This window comes from Liolophura sinensis, chromosome 11 (assembly GCF_032854445.1).
Source record: "Liolophura sinensis isolate JHLJ2023 chromosome 11, CUHK_Ljap_v2, whole genome shotgun sequence".
Classification (NCBI taxonomy): domain Eukaryota; kingdom Metazoa; phylum Mollusca; class Polyplacophora; order Chitonida; family Chitonidae; genus Liolophura; species Liolophura sinensis.
In genome coordinates this window covers 3886339-3905920 of record NC_088305.1, presented here as the reverse complement: position 1 = coordinate 3905920, position 19582 = coordinate 3886339, and the positions used below count along the sequence as shown (strand labels likewise).

The 19582-nt window shown below is 39.9% G+C and overlaps 1 protein-coding gene across 2 annotated transcripts in view; it reads left to right on the top strand.

Annotated features, from left to right (window-relative positions):
* LOC135478076 (serine/threonine-protein phosphatase 6 regulatory ankyrin repeat subunit A-like) overlaps positions 1–10153 on the top strand; it is a 51345-nt gene extending 41192 nt beyond the window's left edge. For both annotated transcript variants that reach the window (XM_064758347.1, XM_064758346.1), the window contains exons 23-28: positions 1605–1750; positions 2539–2618; positions 3608–3690; positions 4424–4515; positions 5816–5959; positions 9178–10153. In XM_064758347.1, coding sequence (XP_064614417.1) covers positions 1605–1750; positions 2539–2618; positions 3608–3690; positions 4424–4515; positions 5816–5959; positions 9178–9269 — 637 coding nt within the window. In that variant the 3' untranslated portion in view covers positions 9270–10153. The remainder of the gene's footprint in view (positions 1–1604; positions 1751–2538; positions 2619–3607; positions 3691–4423; positions 4516–5815; positions 5960–9177) is intronic.
* Positions 10154–19582: the final 9429 nt, after the last annotated feature.

Here is a 19582-nt window from a genome sequence, read left to right as displayed (position 1 = left end):
ACAGGTGAGTATCTCTAACAGATATTGCGGGTGGACAACCTCAGGAAGAAATGTGTCCATGTCAGAGACATACAAGACAGGTGAGTATCTCTAACAGATATTGCGGGTGGACAACCTCAGGAAGAAATGTGTCCATGTCAGAGATGCACAAGACAGGTGAGTGTCTCTAACAGATATTGCGGGTGGACAACCTCAGGAAGAAATGTGTCCATGTCAGAGACATACAAGACAGGTGAGTATCTCTAACAGATATTGCGGGTGGACAACCTCAGGAAGAAATGTGTCCATGTCAGAGACATACAAGACAGGTGAGTGTCTCTAACAGATATTGCGGGTGGACAACCTCAGGAAGAAATGTGTCCATGTCAGAGACATACAAGACAGGTGAGTGTCTCTAACAGATATTGCGGGTGGACAACCTCAAGAAGAAATGTGTCCATGTCAGAGACATACAAGACAGGTGAGTATCTCTAACAGATATTGCGGGTGGACAACCTCAGGAAGAAATGTGTCCATGTCAGAGACATACAAGACAGGTGAGTATCTCTAACAGATATTGCGGGTGGACAACCTCAGGAAGAAATGTGTCCATGTCAGAGACATACAAGACAGGTGAGTGTCTCTAACAGATATTGCGGGTGGACAACCTCAGGAAGAAATGTGTCCATGTCAGAGACATACAAGACAGGTCAGTGTCTCTAACAGATATTGCAGGTGGACAACCTCAGGAAGAAATGTGTCCATGTCAGAGACATACAAGACAGGTGAGTGTCTCTAACAGATATTGCGGGTGGACAACCTCAGGAAGAAATGTGTCCATGTCAGAGACATACAAGACAGGTGAGTGTCTCATACAGGTGTTACTGGTGGTTACCCTCTCAGAGAAATGTGTCCATGTCAGAGACACACAAGACAGGTGAGTGTCTCATACAGGTGTTACTGGTGGTTACCCTCTCAGAGAAATGTATCCATGTCAGAGACACACAAGACAGGTGAGTGTCTCATACAGGTGTTACTGGTGGTTACCCTCTCAGAGAAATGTGTCCATGTCAGAGACACACAAGACAGGTGAGTATCTCTAACAGATATTGCGGGTGGACAACCTCAGGAAGAAATGTGTCCATGTCAGAGACATACAAGACAGGTGAGTGTCTCTAACAAATATTGCGGGTGGACAACCTCAGGAAGAAATGTGTCCATGTCAGAGACATACAAGACAGGTGAGTGTCTCTAACAGGTGTTAGTAAAGGATTTAGGAACTGTTGTATTATTTTGGTATTTAAGTTTAAATGGTGAGAATGTATTGCTAGAGTATATCTGTTCTGTAAGCAGAGGTGGGTAGCCTTTATTCTCTCTGTCCTGTACTGATGTGTGTGTGTGGTTTATCGTGGAGGGAGTATTTCCTCACCATAGATGCACATCGTATCATTCGTAACATTCTGTGTCCAGTTGTAACCTTGGCCATTCTGTTAACAAGAATCGATGTAAGACTTCTTGCGAGATGTATTGGTTATTCTAAATTCACATTCATTCATGAAAACATTGCAAAAGTGTGACAGGATAACAAGGTAATTTTTATATGTGTTTTTATTACCCATCCTCAGGACGCCGTTACATGCCGCAGCCTACAGCGACCATTGTGAATCTATGCAAATTTTACTGACCCACGGTGCAGATGTCCACTCCACAGACAGCACGGGCAAAACTCCTCTCATCATGGCAGCCATGCACGGCCATGTCCTGGCAGGAGGTAAGATAGAGTTGTCCCCTTTTCATCATGGCAGGCATGCAAGGTCATTAGCTGTCAGGAGGTAAGATAAGAGTTGCATCCCATTCATCATGGCTGCAGTGCATGGCCATGTCCTGGCAGGAAGTAATATAGAGTTGTCTTCCCTTCACTAGGGTGGCAGTGCGCAGTCATGAGCCAACAGGAGGTAAGATATAGTGGTCTCCCCTACATCATGGCTACTATGCAAGGTCATGTAGTGGCAGGAGATAAGATAGAGTTGTCTTCCCTTAACTAAGTCATGAACAGGCTGAGGTAACATATAACTTTCTCCCCTATGTCACAGAGTAAAAAAAAAAGCCAAAACAAAATTGAATGATTGTTTTTTCTTACCATGTCTGAGAAAACACATTTTTGCCTCCTATACATTCCATGATCTAAAAGTACTTTCAACCATTTTTATGTCATCAGCTTTGTCACAGAATGGGGGTTGTGACAAACTATTGTATTATTTAATATTGTAATGTTAAAACTTCACAGTTTTTTTCTTGCAAATCTTTCCTCATTGTTTTCAAATGAGAGAAAACGTGCTTTCTTAAAATGGGAGTAACACAAGAATTTTTTCTATGTAAGAAGACTATGTAAGAAAAGTATTTTTGCTCTTATTTATACTGACTGATGAACCATACAACACAGATATATTTCAAACTTTATGGGTGATGTTTTAGACTTTTTGTTTCAGAGTGTTGAGTGTGAGGAGTATATTGGTTATCAGTGATTGTGTGAAATGTTTTTTCCACGTTGCATTTCAGAGCTGCTGTTGGAACATGGCTCTGACATCACTCATGTGGACCAAGAAAAGTACACTGCCTTACACCACGCCTGCTTACATGTGAGTTAGCCCAGTGTGTTAGCCCGGTGTCTTTGGTTTCGTTGGTTGTCCATAAATAAATTTTATAGAATGTTTGTGTACATGTCTTTTCTATGATATTGCAAACAACAAGTTCCATATTTTGTGACGGGGAATTCAGTGTGTGGTAAAAATCCGTAAAATAATAATTTTTTGAAGTTTTAATCCTCAAAGGTGAACTGTAAAGCTTTCAAATTTTGCAAAATTTGTTGACAGTATTCTCTTGTTATTGTACATATATATATATATTGTGGAAGTTTTGTTTGTGAAAATAAATTCATTAGGTATTTCTAATCTAAATTTATTTTACATTTGCCCAATAAAATGTACAGAAAATTGCTTCTCTCGGTGTGTAAAATGTTGTGACCATTAGTGGTGACCTTTGTTCATGTTTCAGTGATCATAAAGTCAGCAACTAAATCTGAATTAATTAATAAGCTCCAGAAATATTCCAAAAGTATTTAAAAAATTCTACACTGCTTATCAACAAAATAAGTAACAAAGAATCAAGAGCACTTAGCCACTCATTTAGTGATGCCATTTTGCCATGTTATAGCTGTCTAGGATGACCTCACAAAATGTAGGAGCTCTCCTGTACCATCGGTATTAAACAACGTGACAGTGGGAAAATACAAACAAAAAAACCTGATATGAGCTCTGTTCGTGTTTTAAAGGGTCGATGTTTCTTTTAGATTGGCGCTGGGTCAGGGCGATGTTTGTGGAATGTAAGCATAGTGTTTTAGCGGTTTCCACTCATCCTCGTCCTGCATGGGTGTGAGCATTTGGCCTCGCTGGCTGTACTGACTTCAAGCAATTTACCGAACATAGCAGGACCCTCTGATTGATAAGACTTTTCATTCAGATTTTGGCAAGATATTATAGTTATAAAACAGACTTGGCTAAGAAAATGTAATGTTGGAGTGTTTGGTTTCGTTAATAACCTTGATGTTTGTTTATTTTGGGTGTTTCAGGAACACGAAAATATGTCTTTGTTGTTACTAGACAGAATAGAGGACTCCAACATTGTGAATCTTGCCAGCAACGACCTGAAGACGTTAGTCCCCAATTCTAATTTGCTGTCCACATGTATAAATGCTGTTTCATGAAAAATGTACTAGATGTGAAATGTTTTTTTTTTTTAATTAGTTCACTATAGTACATGTAGATAAGGGAAACTTTGGTTGACATATTGGTTTCAAACTTTTGACTCTCATTATATGATTAAGATTATTTTGAAAAAGCATGTAAATCTGAATCTCTAATTTATTCAGGTATAATTATTGTGTCTGCGTATCAGCTAACTTCGCGTACTTGAGAAGGTCTCCCGGCAACCTGCGGATGGTCGTGGGTTTTCCCCCCTGGCTCTGTCCAGTTTTCCCCCACCATAATGCTGGCTGCCATGGCATAAGTGAAATATATAAGTGAATTGAGTTCGGCGTAAAATAATAATCAAATAAATAAATCAACAAACTTCGTATTTGAAATACCCCTATGTGGGAATTTGTGACAGCAACCTGCGGGTTTTCTCCTGGGCTCTGCCCGTTTGTTTTTTTTTCCACCATGCTTTCATATATTAAAGTGAAGTATTCGTGAGTATGGCGTTAAACACTAATCAAAGAAAGAAATCTTTATCGAATTCTTGAACTAGATCAGAAGGTATAGCGATTTATGCTGCATCAAGTTGTTAAAACAAGAAAACTTGACCTCGTTTGTAGCTGTTATCATGGACATACGTGAGTAATGACAACTTGGGTTTATACCGTGTGATCAATTCTCTCTTTCTCCAGGCCTCTGCACATTGCGGCTAAGAATGGAATGGTGCCCATTGTACAGGACCTCATCTCCAAAGGCGCCAGTGTTTTCGCCCTAGATGAAAATGGTGAGTGGTGACCAGGAGAACTGATTATAAATATCAGATAGGCAGATCACAGCCTACTTTTTTAAAACATTTTGCTGGAAAATCTTTTGCACACTGTGTTCAGCTGTGGCATTAAGTGAGGCTGTACTTGGTGTAAGGTTGGTTGTTGGTTAAGCTAGGCTGTACGTGGTGTCAGGTTGGTGGTTGGTTGTCAGGCTGTACATGGTGTCAGGTTGATGGTTGGATAAGTCAGGCTGTACATGGTAAAGGTTGGTGGTTGGATAAGTCAGGCTGTACATGGTAAAGGTTGGTGGTTGGTTAATTCAGACTGTACATGGTAAAGGTTGGTGGTTGGTTAAGCTAGGCTGTACGTGGTGTCAGGTTGATGGTTAAGTTAGGATGTAAGTGGCGTCAGGTTGGTGGTTGGTTGTCAGGATGTACATTGTGTCAGGTTGGTGGTTGGTTAAGTCAGGCTGTATGTGGTGTCAGGTTGGTGGCTGATTAAATCAGGCTGTACATGGTAAAGGTTGGTGGTTGGATAAGTCAGGCTGTACATGGTAAAGGTTGGTGGTTGGTTCAGTCAGGCTGTATGTGGTGTCAGGTTGATGGTTGGTTAAGTCAGGCTGTATGTGGTGTCAGGTTGATGGTTGGATAAGTCAGGCTGTACATGGTAAAGGTTGGTGGTTGGATAAGTCAGGCTGTACATGGTGTCAGGTTGGTGGTTGGTTAAGTCAGGCTGTATGTGGTGTCAGGTTGGTGGTTGGTTCAGTCAGGCTGTATGTGGTGTCAGGTTGGTGGTTGGTTAAGTCAGGCTATACATGGTGTCAGGTTGGTGGTTGGTTAAGTCAGACTCTACATGGTGTCAGGTTGGTGGTTGGTTAAGTCAGGCTGAATGTGGTGTCAGGTTGGTGGTTGGTTAAGTCAGGCTGAATGTGGTGTCAGGTTGGTGGTTGGTTAAGTCAGGCTGTACATGGTGTCAGGTTGGTGGTGGTTAAGTCAGGCTGAATGTGGTGTCAGGATGGTGGTGGGTTAAGTCAGACTGTATGTGGTGTGAGGTTGGTGGTTGGTTAAGTCAGGCTGTACATGGTGTCAGGTTGGTGGTTGGTTAAGTCAGACTCTGCATGGTGTCAGGTTGGTGGTTGGTTAAGTCAGGCTGAATGTGGTGTCAGGTTGGTGGTTTACTCTCTGCACACAAATTTCCTGGCAGCTGTATTATAAGTGAAAATTCTTAAGCACTGTGTAAAAACCCCTGCCTTGTGTGTTCTGTTTCAGGCCACACCCTTCCTTAGCATGCACCCCTAATAACTGTTTTCTGTTTCAGGCCACACCCCTGCCTTATCGTGCGCCCCTAACAACCGTGTGGCGGACTGCCTGGCCCTCATCTTGTCACAGATGTTACCTTTTCAGACCCCAAACAGTTCCATCCTGCGAGGGAACCGCTCAGAAAGCACAAACCTAGGATTTGGTCAGTATTGTATCTTTTTGGAAAAAAAAGGTCATAAAATATTACTTTTGATGCTGAAGCCCTCATTGTTCCAGTAGAATATCAACTTATCTTCCACAAAAAACCTGTGAAGTATCTTTTGAAAAAGATGAATAGAGCTGTAAGAATCAGATGGAATGAGTAACTTTAGTCATGTTTTAAATCATTAAACTATTGTCTTTTTCTCATGACCAAGTACAATAATTGTTCACTCACAAATAAAATGGACGTGATTTGCTTGGAAGGTGCATTGCTGAGGGAAAGGTGAGGTAAAGGTGGGAAGGTCTATCAGCAACCTGCAGATGGTCATGGGTTTTCCCCAGGCTCTACCCCATTTCCTCCTGCATTAATGCTGGCCACCGTCATATAAGCAAAATATTTCTTGGGTAGGGTGTAAAACTCCAACAAATTAAATAACATAAATTTTAATAATAGAGTGAATATGCACAGTTCATAAGCTTTTCAGACCTTGCATTATCATTAAATGTCATTGTCCAGTTATAGATCTCTTTGTTAAGCCTAGGTACTGAGATCAGAATTATGAGGTAAGGTGAGGTATTGTAGTGATGTGGGAAAATGTCATTGTCCGGTTAGATGTCTTTGTTAAGCCTAGGTACTGAGATCAGAGTTATGAGATAAGGTGAAGTATTGTAGTGATGTGGGAAAACGTCATTGTCCGGTTAGACGTCTTTGTTAAGCCTAGGTACTGAGATCAGAGTTATGAGATAAGGTGAGGTATTGTAGTGATGTGAGAAAATGTCATTGTCCGGTTAGACGTCTTTGTTAAGCCTAGGTACTGAGATCAGAGTTATGAGATAAGGTGAGGTATTGTAGTGATGTGGGAAAACGTCATTGTCCGGTTAGACGTCTTTGTTAAGCCTAGGTACTGAGATCAGAGTTATGAGATAAGGTGAGGTATTGTAGTGATGTGGGAAAATGTCATTGTCCAGTTAGACCTCTTTGTTAAGCCTAGGTACTGAGATCAGAGTTATGAGGTAAGGTGAGGTATTGTAGTGATGTGGGAAAATGTCATTGTCCAGTTAGACCTCTTTGTTAAGCCTAGGTACTGAGATCAGAGTTATGAGATAAGGTGAGGTATTGTAGTGATGTGGGAAAACGTCATTGTCCAGTTAGACCTCTTTGTTAAGCCTAGGTACTGAGATCAGAGTTATGAGATAAGGTGAGGTATTGTAGTGATGTGGGAAAACGTCATTGTCCAGTTAGACCTCTTTGTTAAGCCTAGGTACTGAGATCAGAGTTATGAGATAAGGTGAGGTATTGTAGTGATGTGGGAAAACGTCATTGTCCAGTTAGACCTCTTTGTTAAGCCTAGGTACTGAGATCAGAGTTATGAGATAAGGTGAGGTATTGTAGTGATGTGGGAAAACGTCATTGTCCAGTTAGACCTCTTTGTTAAGCCTAGGTACTGAGATCAGAGTTATAAGGTAAGGTGAGGTATTGTAGTGATGTGGGAAAACATCATTGTCCAGTTAGACCTCTTTGTTAAGCCTAGGTACTGAGATCAGAGTTATAAGGTAAGGTGAGGTATTGTAGTGATGTGGGAAAACATCATTGTCCAGTTAGACCTCTTTGTTAAGCCTAGGTACTGAGATCAGAGTTATGAGATAAGGTGAGGTATTGTAGTGATGTGGGAAAACGTCATTGTCCAGTTAGACCTCTTTGTTAAGCCTAGGTACTGAGATCAGAGTTATGAGATAAGGTGAGGTATTGTAGTGATGTGGGAAAACGTCATTGTCCAGTTAGACCTCTTTGTTAAGCCTAGGTACTGAGATCAGAGTTATGAGGTAAGGTGAGGTATTGTAGTGATGTGGGAAAATGTCATTGTCCGGTTAGACGTCTTTGTTAAACCTAGGTACTGAGATCAGAGTTATGAGATAAGGTGAGGTATTGTAGTGATGTGGGAAAATGTCATTGTCCAGTTAGACCTCTTTGTTAAGCCTAGGTACTGAGATCAGAGTTATGAGGTAAGGTGAGGTATTGTAGTGATGTGGGAAAATGTCATTTACCACTTAGACCTCTTTGTTAAGCCTAGGTACTGAGATCAGAGTTATGAGGTAAGGTGAGGTATTGTAGTGATGTGGGAAAATGTCATTGTCCGGTTAGACGTCTTTGTTAAACCTAGGTACTGAGATCAGAGTTATGAGGTAAGGTGAGGTATTGTAGTGATGTGGGAAAATGTCATTGTCCAGTTATAGATCTCTTTGTTAAGCCTAGGTACTGAGATCAGAGTTATGAGGTAAGGTGAGGTATTGTAGTGATGTGGGAAAATGTCATTTACCACTTAGACCTCTTTGTTAAGCCTAGGTACTGAGATCAGAGTTATGAGATAAGGTGAGGTATTGTAGTGATGTGGGAAAATGTCATTGTCCGGTTAGACGTCTTTGTTAAACCTAGGTACTGAGATCAGAGTTATGAGATAAGGTGAGGTATTGTAGTGATGTGGGAAAATGTCATTGTCCAGTTATAGATCTCTTTGTTAAGCCTAGGTACTGAGATCAGAGTTGTGAGGTAAGGTGAGGTATTGTAGTGATGTGGGAAAATGTCATTTACCACTTAGACCTCTTTGTTAAGCCTAGGTACTGAGATCAGAGTTATGAGGTAAGGTGAGGTATTGTAGTGATGTGGGAAAATGTCATTTACCACTTAGACCTCTTTGTTAAGCCTGGGTACTGAGATCAGAGTTATGAGGTAAGGTGAGGTATTGTAGTGATGTGGGAAAATGTCATTGTCCAGTTAGACCTCTTTGTTAAGCCTAGGTACTGAGATCAGAGTTATGAGGTAAGGTGAGGTATTGTAGTGATGTGGGAAAATGTCATTGTCCAGTTAGACCTCTTTGTTAAGCCTAGGTACTGAGATCAGAGTTATGAGATAAGGTGAGGTATTGTAGTGATGTGGGAAAATGTCATTTACCACTTAGACGTCTTTGTTAAGCCTAGGTACTGAGATCAGAGTTATGAGGTAAGGTGAGGTATTGTAGTGATGTGGGAAAATGTCATTGTCCAGTTATAGACCTCTTTGTTAAGTCTGGGTACTGTTGCGTTGTCCCGTCATTCATTACCCTGACTCTTGACAAGTATGTCATGTTATTTTGTGAACTTTGATTATATCTAGTAAGAAGGCTATGGTAAAGGACGCAGGGTTACCACCATCTCACCTGTTGATGTGTTTACTTTGAGCAGGTAGCAGCCGCACCCTGGACAAAGATGACCAGGTGTCTACAGGCAGTGGGAAGGACCAGTCTTACCAAAGCTCTGATTCCGAGTTTTACTGACAAAGTTCAGACCCCGAGGGCTCAGTGTTTTAATGACAGACCCGGTAGAATGTGTGGAAGGTGAATGGGCCATGAATTATTAGTCATTCCCGCCATCATCAGAATGGACCCCGGACCGTGCATTGTGAATTTCACAACAGGTACCCTTGTTACAGCAAGGCCCGTGGTCTAGTTTTGAGAGATATTTTTTGTGGCAGAGGAACCAAACATCTGAGTGTTGTCAAAGGGGCTATGCCAGACTTAATGTACATCGCAAGCAAATAACAGATTCTGTATCTTAACCAAAAGGACACAAAAGGGGGAAAATGGAGTTGGGAATGTGGACAGCATGACATCAGATAGCTGTAGTATGGTTTTTGATTTATGTGCTAGGGAAGAACTCCACACCAGAAACTGTGAATATATAAGGAAGGGGTGGAGGGGGTCGTAATTAGGGCTGATTTTTATAGGGGTGGGGGAATGAGTCCAGGCCCCAGGGCCACAAAGCTGTCTTTAAGATAAACTTAAGTCAAACTTACATCAAACAGTTTAATGTGTTAAAATTGTGATTTACCTCAGTAGTGAGAGCTGTCTTTGTCCTGCACAATAAAATCAAAAATTAGCATTTTACTGTCCAGTCTAAGTTCAGAAATAATACCACAAGTTAATGCTATGCCAGACTTTAATCTATAAGAAAGCTTCTTGATCTTGGGGCCAGGGGATTTTGTACAGTTGTGATTCTTAACTCTCAGGAAAATCACATTGCAATGGTTAGAGCTTAAGCTGTATGAATGTTATATGCTCAAAATAGGCCTGCGTCAGTTTGCCAGGCAGTGCTAGCGCAGGTGTGAAAGCCTCGAGTTGCAATGCTCCCACGCAATGCCCCGTTGTGGCAACCAACTCGTATGGCCGACAGTTTCAAAGTTTCAAGAAGTTATTGTAGACTTTATAAAGTCTTAACCTCCAGACATTTTTTTTACTGGGTTGTTGGTAGAGTAAATTATCTTCAAAATTTGTGTTTCAGTACTTTGGAGTTTTGTACTTTTGATGACACGTTTAATCTCAGAAATAAGTTCAGGAATAATGCCACGGGAGTGTAAGACAGCTCCCGTTAAGCTGATCTTCCATGTGTACATGTTGTCGAGGGCTGTGAGCGTGTGTGTATTTCATTCAGTGAATGACAATTGCCCCTGGCGTAGAAATGGGCCGTGGGGAAGCGTGAATTAGTCTGGTAGTAGTGTTTTTCTCATGCTCTGCCCAGTTTCCTCCCACCATAATACTGGTTGTCATCGCATAAATGAAATATTCTCGAGTACAGTGCAAATCACTAATCAGATCAGTAAGTAAATAGAAGGTTGTATTAGGTGTGGGGTGTGTTAGTTTGGTCTAAAATTCATGATGTACGTTACATATAAACCAGAAGCTGTAGAACACTCAGCTATAAATGCCATTTAGGAAAGGGGACTTTTGGGGTTTCTTTCTTTCAGAGGATAATATTGGAGTCTTATTAGAGAGTTAGTGCTGAAAAAAAAGGTCAGCATAACTTTCAGTAAACAAGGGCAAATTACACTGTTAGGCTTCAGTGTGATTTGTCAAAAGTTTGGATGGCAAATACATGTAAGTGGGTGAAAATAAAAATGAGCAGTTTTTCTGATCTTATGTAATAAACTGTGCCCCTAAGAGAAAAGAAGACTGAGGTCGACAGTGTCCATAGTTGCTACTTTATGGTAACATTACTAGGCCGACAAAATCAGGCCTCAGGGCGCACTTGTTTCAAAGGTGTATTAGAACTAAAGCCCAGTATTAAGTCTAGTCCAGACTAAAATGCCCTTTTCTGAGTGTTAGGTTGAGACTAGCGTTGAGAGAATGTAGTGTCACCTGTTCCCAAAGCACATGTGGCTGAAAGGCAAAACATTGTCCATGTGAGGTCAGGGCGCACAGGTGCATTCTCAGGTTAAAGAAATAAATCTCATCTGGGTGGTTGAAATTTTGATTTTCTCAATGTGCATGAGTTTTCTTACTTCTGCGATATCTCAGTTATCCAACATCACAAAAATAAAAAGGCATTCTTTTTGTGGGATTTTTTATGGATGTTTATATACATTTGGTGTAAATTGTCTTTTCTTTTAAGACTTAAGCCTGGCTGACCTCGAGTACAGTTTTGAACAACTGATACCAGGATTATGAAGCTGTCTGACACACAGCACAGATTCTTTATAATTCAAGCGCTGTTTGATGTAGCAATATTTTTTCTGTTGCAACATCTTGCTTCCAAACCTGAATTGTTTTCAAAATGATAGCACTGACACCTGAACTATGAGTTGCATGCTCATATTTCAGACTTAAGATCTGAAATCTGTGTTTTCACTAAAGCTAAGAGTATATGTGTAAACTGGCCAGACAGGAATGAGAATTAGAGCTTACGATGAAACCTAAGATGAAGAATATGGTCATAAGTTAAGACCAAGTTCATGCTTATCATAAGACAGGTTTCTAAGACTTGGGTTTTGGACCAATTCCTGGACGGACCTTGTGGTCATGGTTTGTGAGGGGTAATGGAGATGGGCTTGTTAGAAGAGTTTTTACGGTGCAATTTATTGTAGCTTGCACAGTGACAGACATGCTGCTTGCATTTTACCATTCAAAGGTATTCAGCTACACAATAAATTGTACCTCTTTATAGTCCAGGCAAGGTCAGAACATGTTCAAGTTTATTTTTGATTTTTAGTGTGAAGATTTGCACAGGTAATATATAGTGTACTTGTGGTTTGTTTGGTTCCTGAGTGACCCCATTAAGGGAGTATTAATCTGTGATATAATCTGAGATCAACCAATCAAAAAGGATGTTGGTGTACGATGTGTTTGCTGTGCACTGGATATACATATATCATTGCAGTGGGTGAGCTTAGTGATTAGAAGAAACAAGATGGTAGCACACAGAGCAATGCACATATAAATGTTCAGATACACAGATAAAGTTATATTTGTATATAAATGTTTTCGTACATTGTGCGTGTAAATATTTTTTTTAAGATACCCAGCCTGGTACTAATTCATCAAAGAAAATTCAAGGTCGTGTTTAAGGTCAGAGTGAGAAATTGTCTGATTTTAAACCCTAAGCGCTGTCTCGCTCACTCAAGGTCGGGGTAAAACTACGTGCACAAGAAAGCATGGACTGAAATTGCAAGAAACTTTTGGATGAAGTGAATTTTTTTGTCTGCAAGAACTCCAGGGCCCAGTTTCACAAAGCAGCGTACGACATTTTTTTGATCGTATATTTATCTTACGATATTTTGTATGTCATTATTACCATAGCGTTGTCTTACAAGTGTGATTATCGTTCTTTTACAGCATGTTTGTGAAACTGGGCACAGATTTTGTCCATGAATGCTTCAAATTTGTCTTTGATGTTTTAGTGAGCAGGTGCATTCCTGTACGGTTGTGTCTGCTGGCCTGTATCACAGCCTGTTTAACATGCATGACAAGGTACATGTGTTAACAGAATTTGTGTAAGTGCTAAAACTTGTGATATTCCCGTTTAAATGATGAAATCCTTCAGTATATGGAAGGTGACCTGAATTGTGATGACACCAGTCTATACAAAGCTCATGGACATTTTATACTAGACCCCACGGTGGCTGCATTTAACCAGCTTTCTGAACAACATCCTCCCAAACGGTTTTGTTATCTGTATATTTAGCATAACGTGCACCATGCACATCTATTGAACAACACACGGCCATTCTGCATGGCAAAAGTGATATCCTTTCCTGCATCTGCGGTTGCAGTTCTGTCCAAATTTTTGGCCTTTACCACAGTTTATGACCACGGCAGCCCATTTCCTTGTTTTGGCCAAATATCGTTGTGGCCAACTGTAGTTACATGCATGTGGCTAATCCCCTTTTTGTCAGTTTTGGCCAGTGTTTTTGTTTTTTGTAATTACATGTATGTAACAGGAGTCCTTTGCATTTAAAGAGAATGGCCTGACCTCTGACATTTTTTGGTGTGATTGTTAATTATGGCTTTTACTAGTTCATGGCCAGTTTCAATTTGGCCAGTGTTGGGTTGTTGCATGTATGTGTTAAACTGAACATTTTGCTTCGTTCTCAATATTCTGGCCAATTATGTTGTAAAGCCTTAATTCAAATTTAGGGTGAGCAACTGTGACTTCAACATATGACAGCTCAAATTTTACATTTCTTTCCATTTCTTCTGGCCTATTCGAGTGTATGGCCCATTATTCGATTTGGCCTGTGTTGAGTTGTTACAAGTATTTTTATGGCTGGACGGTTTGCCAGAGGGAAATTCCACAAAACAAGTTTGGAAAATAAGGCAACTTTATTCAATTTGACCGCAAATTTTTTAGACCGTTGATGTATCCCATTCGGAAGTTTTCGGACATAAATTGCAGTGTGCATGTATAAGCGTCATAGGCGTACTGAACTTGAAAGCTGTTGACTGGAGTCAAAGGCCGCATTGTGGACCCTGACCCTGGTAGTGAAGATGAGCAGTTACATGTGTGACCCTTGCTGTTATACAGTGATCGTGTGACCCGAACCACATTTCCTCAAGACAAAAATGTTTATGTTTGACTTCTTACATTGTGAGGTTTCAAATTAATTACCTGTTTACCAGTATCTGTAATAGTTTTCAGGTGCATGGAAGATTTCTGTACATAAATTCAGGTGTTATTGTTTATTTTTTATTGAATTCCAATTTATCCTTTGTTCTGTATATGAGGAACCGGTAGAATGAATTAACCCTTGTACATTTGGTTGTTGTTGGGATTTTTTCCCTTACACATAGAGTTATGAATATTAGAATTAATATGGCAGCTAGAGCTGTTACTGAGCTGGAAAGCCTTTCACTCTCTCCCACCTTCTGAGCCCATTTTCCTCATTATAACATAGCAGATCTAGTTGCCATTCCCTGTTCTATTTTACCACTTAAATGATACACTATTTGGGAAAAAAAGCAGGAGATATTCTAGTTCATGTTGATATGACTCGAAAATATGAATGTACAAACCTGAATGAACAAGTTGTTAAGGTGTTCACGACATGTCAGGATGTATGTGGAAACACACAAATACCATGGCGATGTTCTCTATGACATGCACATGAATTATGCAGGGGCACATTTTGAAATTCGCATTCAAACTAATTCTCAGTATGTTTACATATGGATTAAATCATGAAGTCCATACATACATGCATCATCATTCAGAAAAATGGTTACCAAACACAGATACATTATGTTCAATAAATTGAAGAGCAGTGTATTGTCCTTGTCAATTTCTGGGACTATGTTTTACTTCAGATGTAAAGTTAACCTGCAAATCCATGTAAAAAGTGGCAACTAGATCTGACAAGATTGCACATTATGTAGCTGCTTATGAACACCCTTAAACCTCAATAAAATTTGTGGAGGTTTCATTTTGTGTATAATGGGGCACGTTACATCCAGGTGGGAGTTCAGATCTAGTTGGCAACCAATCAATTGGTGAGATATACACGTAACAAAATAAACAGAAGCATTGGTGTACAAGCTATACTGCATGATACTTGTACTTTGTAGATATTGATGTACGTCTGTATGCAGAAGAAACAGAAGAAAGCTAGTATCAACCAGAGCACCTTTCTTGTAAAAAGTACAGTAGAAAATGTTATAATTTTTTATCCATAATATTTTTACTATTATACTCTATGCCACGAAAAAGGTGTGATTTGCGGAATAATTGGCTTTGGTGACAGTAATGGAAGTGAGCGGGCATACCCCCAGGGATTAAAGCATGGAGTCACAGCAAGCACCTCACATGTACAGGTACATGGAAAGACCTTACTGATGAAGACGCGGTCTAATGTTCATGTGTACACCTAGGTATGGTCAGAGTGTCAAAGCAGTGGGAGTTATCCCCCTTCAAATTGAATCTCCCCTCTGAGTGTCGAGAAGGCTTTAGAGCTAGTACCTCATGTTCCGAGTATTTTTTCTTTTGTATTGTTAGGAATACTGTATTCACAACAGATTTGAGTATGCATGGGTTCTTTCCCACTGTTTTGTACTAATTTAAATGCTGTCAAATATAAACTGGTCACGTCCTCGACGTTCAACAACATTTGGTTTCACAAACGTTTGTTTTCAGGCGTAGTAACAGTTTAACTTTAACAAACATGTTTTTGTACTTTTAAAATTGTTCATATTTCAGATAAATATAAATGTATGCCTATTGTTTCACAGTCATGTTATGTTTCATGTACATTTTTAAACTAAATGATTTAATTGTTTTTTTGTTGTTTTTTTCTTTTGAAACCCTGTATCAAATGTATATCTTTTGTGTCACCAAATAATATCATACTCAGCGAATAAACACGTTAATGTATGTGTTACTGTTATTAAAACTGTTCATATTTTTAATACCAGTGTTGGTGTAAGTCATTTTAGAATTACCTCTTATTGTAACTGTGCAAAGGCGTGGAGGTATATATGTAGCGTGTTCTCGTCTGATACAACCGTAATATTGCTAATGTGACGTGCGTAAACCTAAAATCAAAGCGTCACTGGGATATGTGTTCGCTTGGAATGTGAGGGCGGCATATTTTTTAATCCCGTGAGTCAGCACTAGTGTGAAGCAGTACCTCGACCCATTCTTAAGTCAAGAATGAATGGGGAATTTCTAAAACCCCTTCCCGCCTGTATAAAGAGGGTCCAAAGCTGTGAACTCTTTAGTTCTTTCCTTTATTACGTTACAATTATCGTTGTACTCGTGCTCATAAAACATATATGGAGTACACACGCGCTCCAACATCACAGAGGAAAAGGATGCGTTCTGCTGTCATTTGGACCTTCTGTGTAGTTCATCCCCGAGTCTCCCATTGTAGCGTAACGTCTACACCGTTTCAATGTATCAGTTTCTATTTTAACGTCATGCTGTCTTATACGTGACGTCATCATTATGAGCTGGAAAAGGAACATTTGACGTCAATAAAATGACGTCAAGTTCCTGCTCCCGGGCGTTTGACTGGTTCCCATTAAATTGGCCCTTTTCCATTAAAGTCGTGAGTTCAAATCCAGACATAGGCCCATGCATGGATATAGCGCCCAATGTCTTGGCCGCGGCTTTAAGTCAGAATGTTAGCCTAGAGTCAGACCTGTGACTCCCTGTTTTGTCCTATTTTTTAAACTTTGACCAATTTGGCAAGTCACGGACACTACTTTCCTACAGATAGGCCTACATGCACCATATTGGCGGAATCGTAAGACTGCATAAACAGTCACACGAGCGTTGTCGACAGCTTGTAGTCGCCAAAGCCATATATAGGCCTACAAACAGTGAAAACGAAGAAATTTACAAATTCCTGTGCTGGTTTTGAACCCACGCCTCGTGTTTCCCGGCTTTTGAAAGGCAAGCTATAGTCTTTAAGGACAATTGCAATATGTAAGTTATTGTGTGTAGGCTTAGACTAAGTGCATGTGGAAGCAACTGACGTTCACAGATTCGGAACCTGGAGCATGCCGTCGCCAGACACCAGTAGGCCAACTGTAGTTTGGCCCCCTCTTCAACCGTCCAACAGATGGAAATGCCATTTTATAATAGCTTTGAATGAAATATGGTTGCATTTTGGTGAGACATGCAGAAAGCTCATTTCATGAAAAGCTCGATCAAACGTTACTGTCTGGAGTATGCTATAGTCTACGCACACTGAAAAAAGTAATCTGTTAAGTTTAACAGAAAGGCTGTTGTCTGAGTGATGCTAGAATGTATTATGTTATAATATTGTGTCATACTGAACATAATATCGTGTTAGTCTAATAGATTTATTATTTATTTGATTGGTGTTTTACGCCGTACTCAAGAATATTTCACTTATACGACCTCGGCCAGCATTATGGTGAGAGGAAACCGGGCAGAGCCCAGGGGAAACCCACGAGCATGCACAGGTTGCTTAGTATAATAGAATGTTAATGTTAAATTAATAGAATATGTGAGTTATACTTAACAGAATAATCTGTTGCCATGCAAGAATCCATTCTAGCATGACTCAGACAACTGGCTTTCTGTTGAAATTAACAGATTAATCCTTTGAGTGCACTCATACTGTGTCTTGTTTTTATATATGTATATGGACTCTACTGCATGTGCCTGGCTTGATTTAATGAACCCAGAAACCGTATGTACACTCAAAAAATTAATCGGTTAAATTTAACAAATTGTCTGTTGTCTGAGTGATGTTAAAATGTGTTCTGTTATTGCAGCAGATTATTCAGTTAAATACAACACATATTCTGTTAATTCAACATAACGATAAAATTAGACTAACAGAATATTATGTTGAATTTGACACATTCTTTTGTTCTAATAAGATAATACATTCTAGCATCAGTTAGAAAACAAATTAGGGTTGCAGCAAATTACCTGCCTTGAGGTCACTCTCTCGTTTAGAGGGTGCGTTTTGAGGTGTAAACTGTAGGTCGGACTTCAGTAAATGGCAGATCCCAAGTCTCGGAGTCATGGCGGCATAAGGTAGTTGAAGAGCTAGCTTTAAGACAGATTTTAATTTTGTAAACCTGTTTGGAAATCCAGAATAAACGTTATGCATTTTAAAATCGATTCAGAGGTAATTTTAAAATCCTGGCCGTAGTTAATGTTACGACCCAAACTGTCTGTATTATAAAGAGATGGCTTGTTCGAAATACACGACAGTTTAGCCGCACAAAAAAGTAACCAAAACCAGCAGATTTTATTTTACAACAATTTATTAGGTTTAACAAGAACAGATAACAAGACTTTTACAAATACGAAAGTACTTAAGTTAAACAAGAAAGGATAGCAGTATCTATGCAAATACTAAAGTACTTACATGTACAACGGCGTCAAGTCCAAACGGACGCATATATTCCACAATGCTGAAAACCACACAGGCATAAATGCACAGAGGCAATATTCATAAGAGGGAAATCCACAGTATAACTGAGTGTATGACGAAATATACACAAAATTCCACAGACAGGGTCCGTGTACTAATAAGCACAGTGTACACAAGAGCACAAATTAAATATACAAGTTCAGACTGAACAAGTGCTCGGTGGAGATATGATATAACTAAGCCAGAGGCTATAAAGACACCAAAATTCAGCACAAAAGGCCTACTAAAGTAACACACAGCGAAAGCATCCAAAAACTCTCAATAATTCTCCTTTCTCCTCCTTCGACCTGCTTTCATAGGTCTTATATAGACTGGTGGGATTTTCTAGAATAAGAAAATTCTTGAACACTTGCTGTAAACAAACAGGCCCCGAACTGAACGTGTTCTGGAACATTCTAAGGCAGAGGCAGACAGCAGGCCCTGAACTCAGCATATGTAAACAGTGCCAAGCTAAATTTAGAAGCTGACGGCAGACAGCTTCGACGAACTCTTAAGCAGAAAAACATCAAATTCTCATGGCTAATATCATGGGTTTTTTTTTAACTCTGTTCTCTAGAAAATATTTGTCACTCTTTTGACATAGCCTATATGCTACATGTTTTAATAGGTGAGGTTCCACCTCTCATAGTTTCACGCCTCAAAAACTAATCTAGCGTTACGCCACAGTCGCTGTCGTATAACAAGGGAGGTAATTCACAGCAAAGCTATGAACAGATTAATTTTTTCAATGGAACATAATAATAACCCACATGTTTTTCAATCGCTCTGACACCCATGAGACTCGGGTTCAGCCCCGGTTTTGGACAGGGAATTTGTAGATTTCCTCGCAGCCTCTCTTTGTGGCGACTCTGAGACAATTACCAGGTGAAGGCGCTCAGAGCTCTCTATATATGGCCATTCGTACATTCTAACACTGCGCGTATATCTGTATGTCCCTCGTCGGAAACTTCGTCAGTAACTGGCCAAATGTGGATGGTTTACCACGATCGCTCCAGTTTACTCACGGCCTGTATAATTATAAAATATATGGACACAGGCGGAGATTTAGAGAGGTGAAAACAGTCGGAAAGGACAGAACTTTAGGACCAGAGGTAACAGCGGTAGAGCCCTGGTAACTTCCGGTCATTGATAACATAATGTATAGCTGAATATAAGCGTCGAAGTCCGACATTTATATATCATTCGTAGTCCGTAAAGGGCGTTCCAAGTCGATAATCGCAAGATGCATTTCCAAAACAACGTTTAACACTAACTCCCAAAGACAAAGGTATGTAAGAAATTATACAAATAAGAAATAAAGCCGGTAACACACAAGAGAGAAGCGGTCATCAGTTTTCAATGATGCCGGGCAGACAATGAATATACCAGGTATATCCCTGGTAAACTATTATACAACTTGTGGGACGTAAG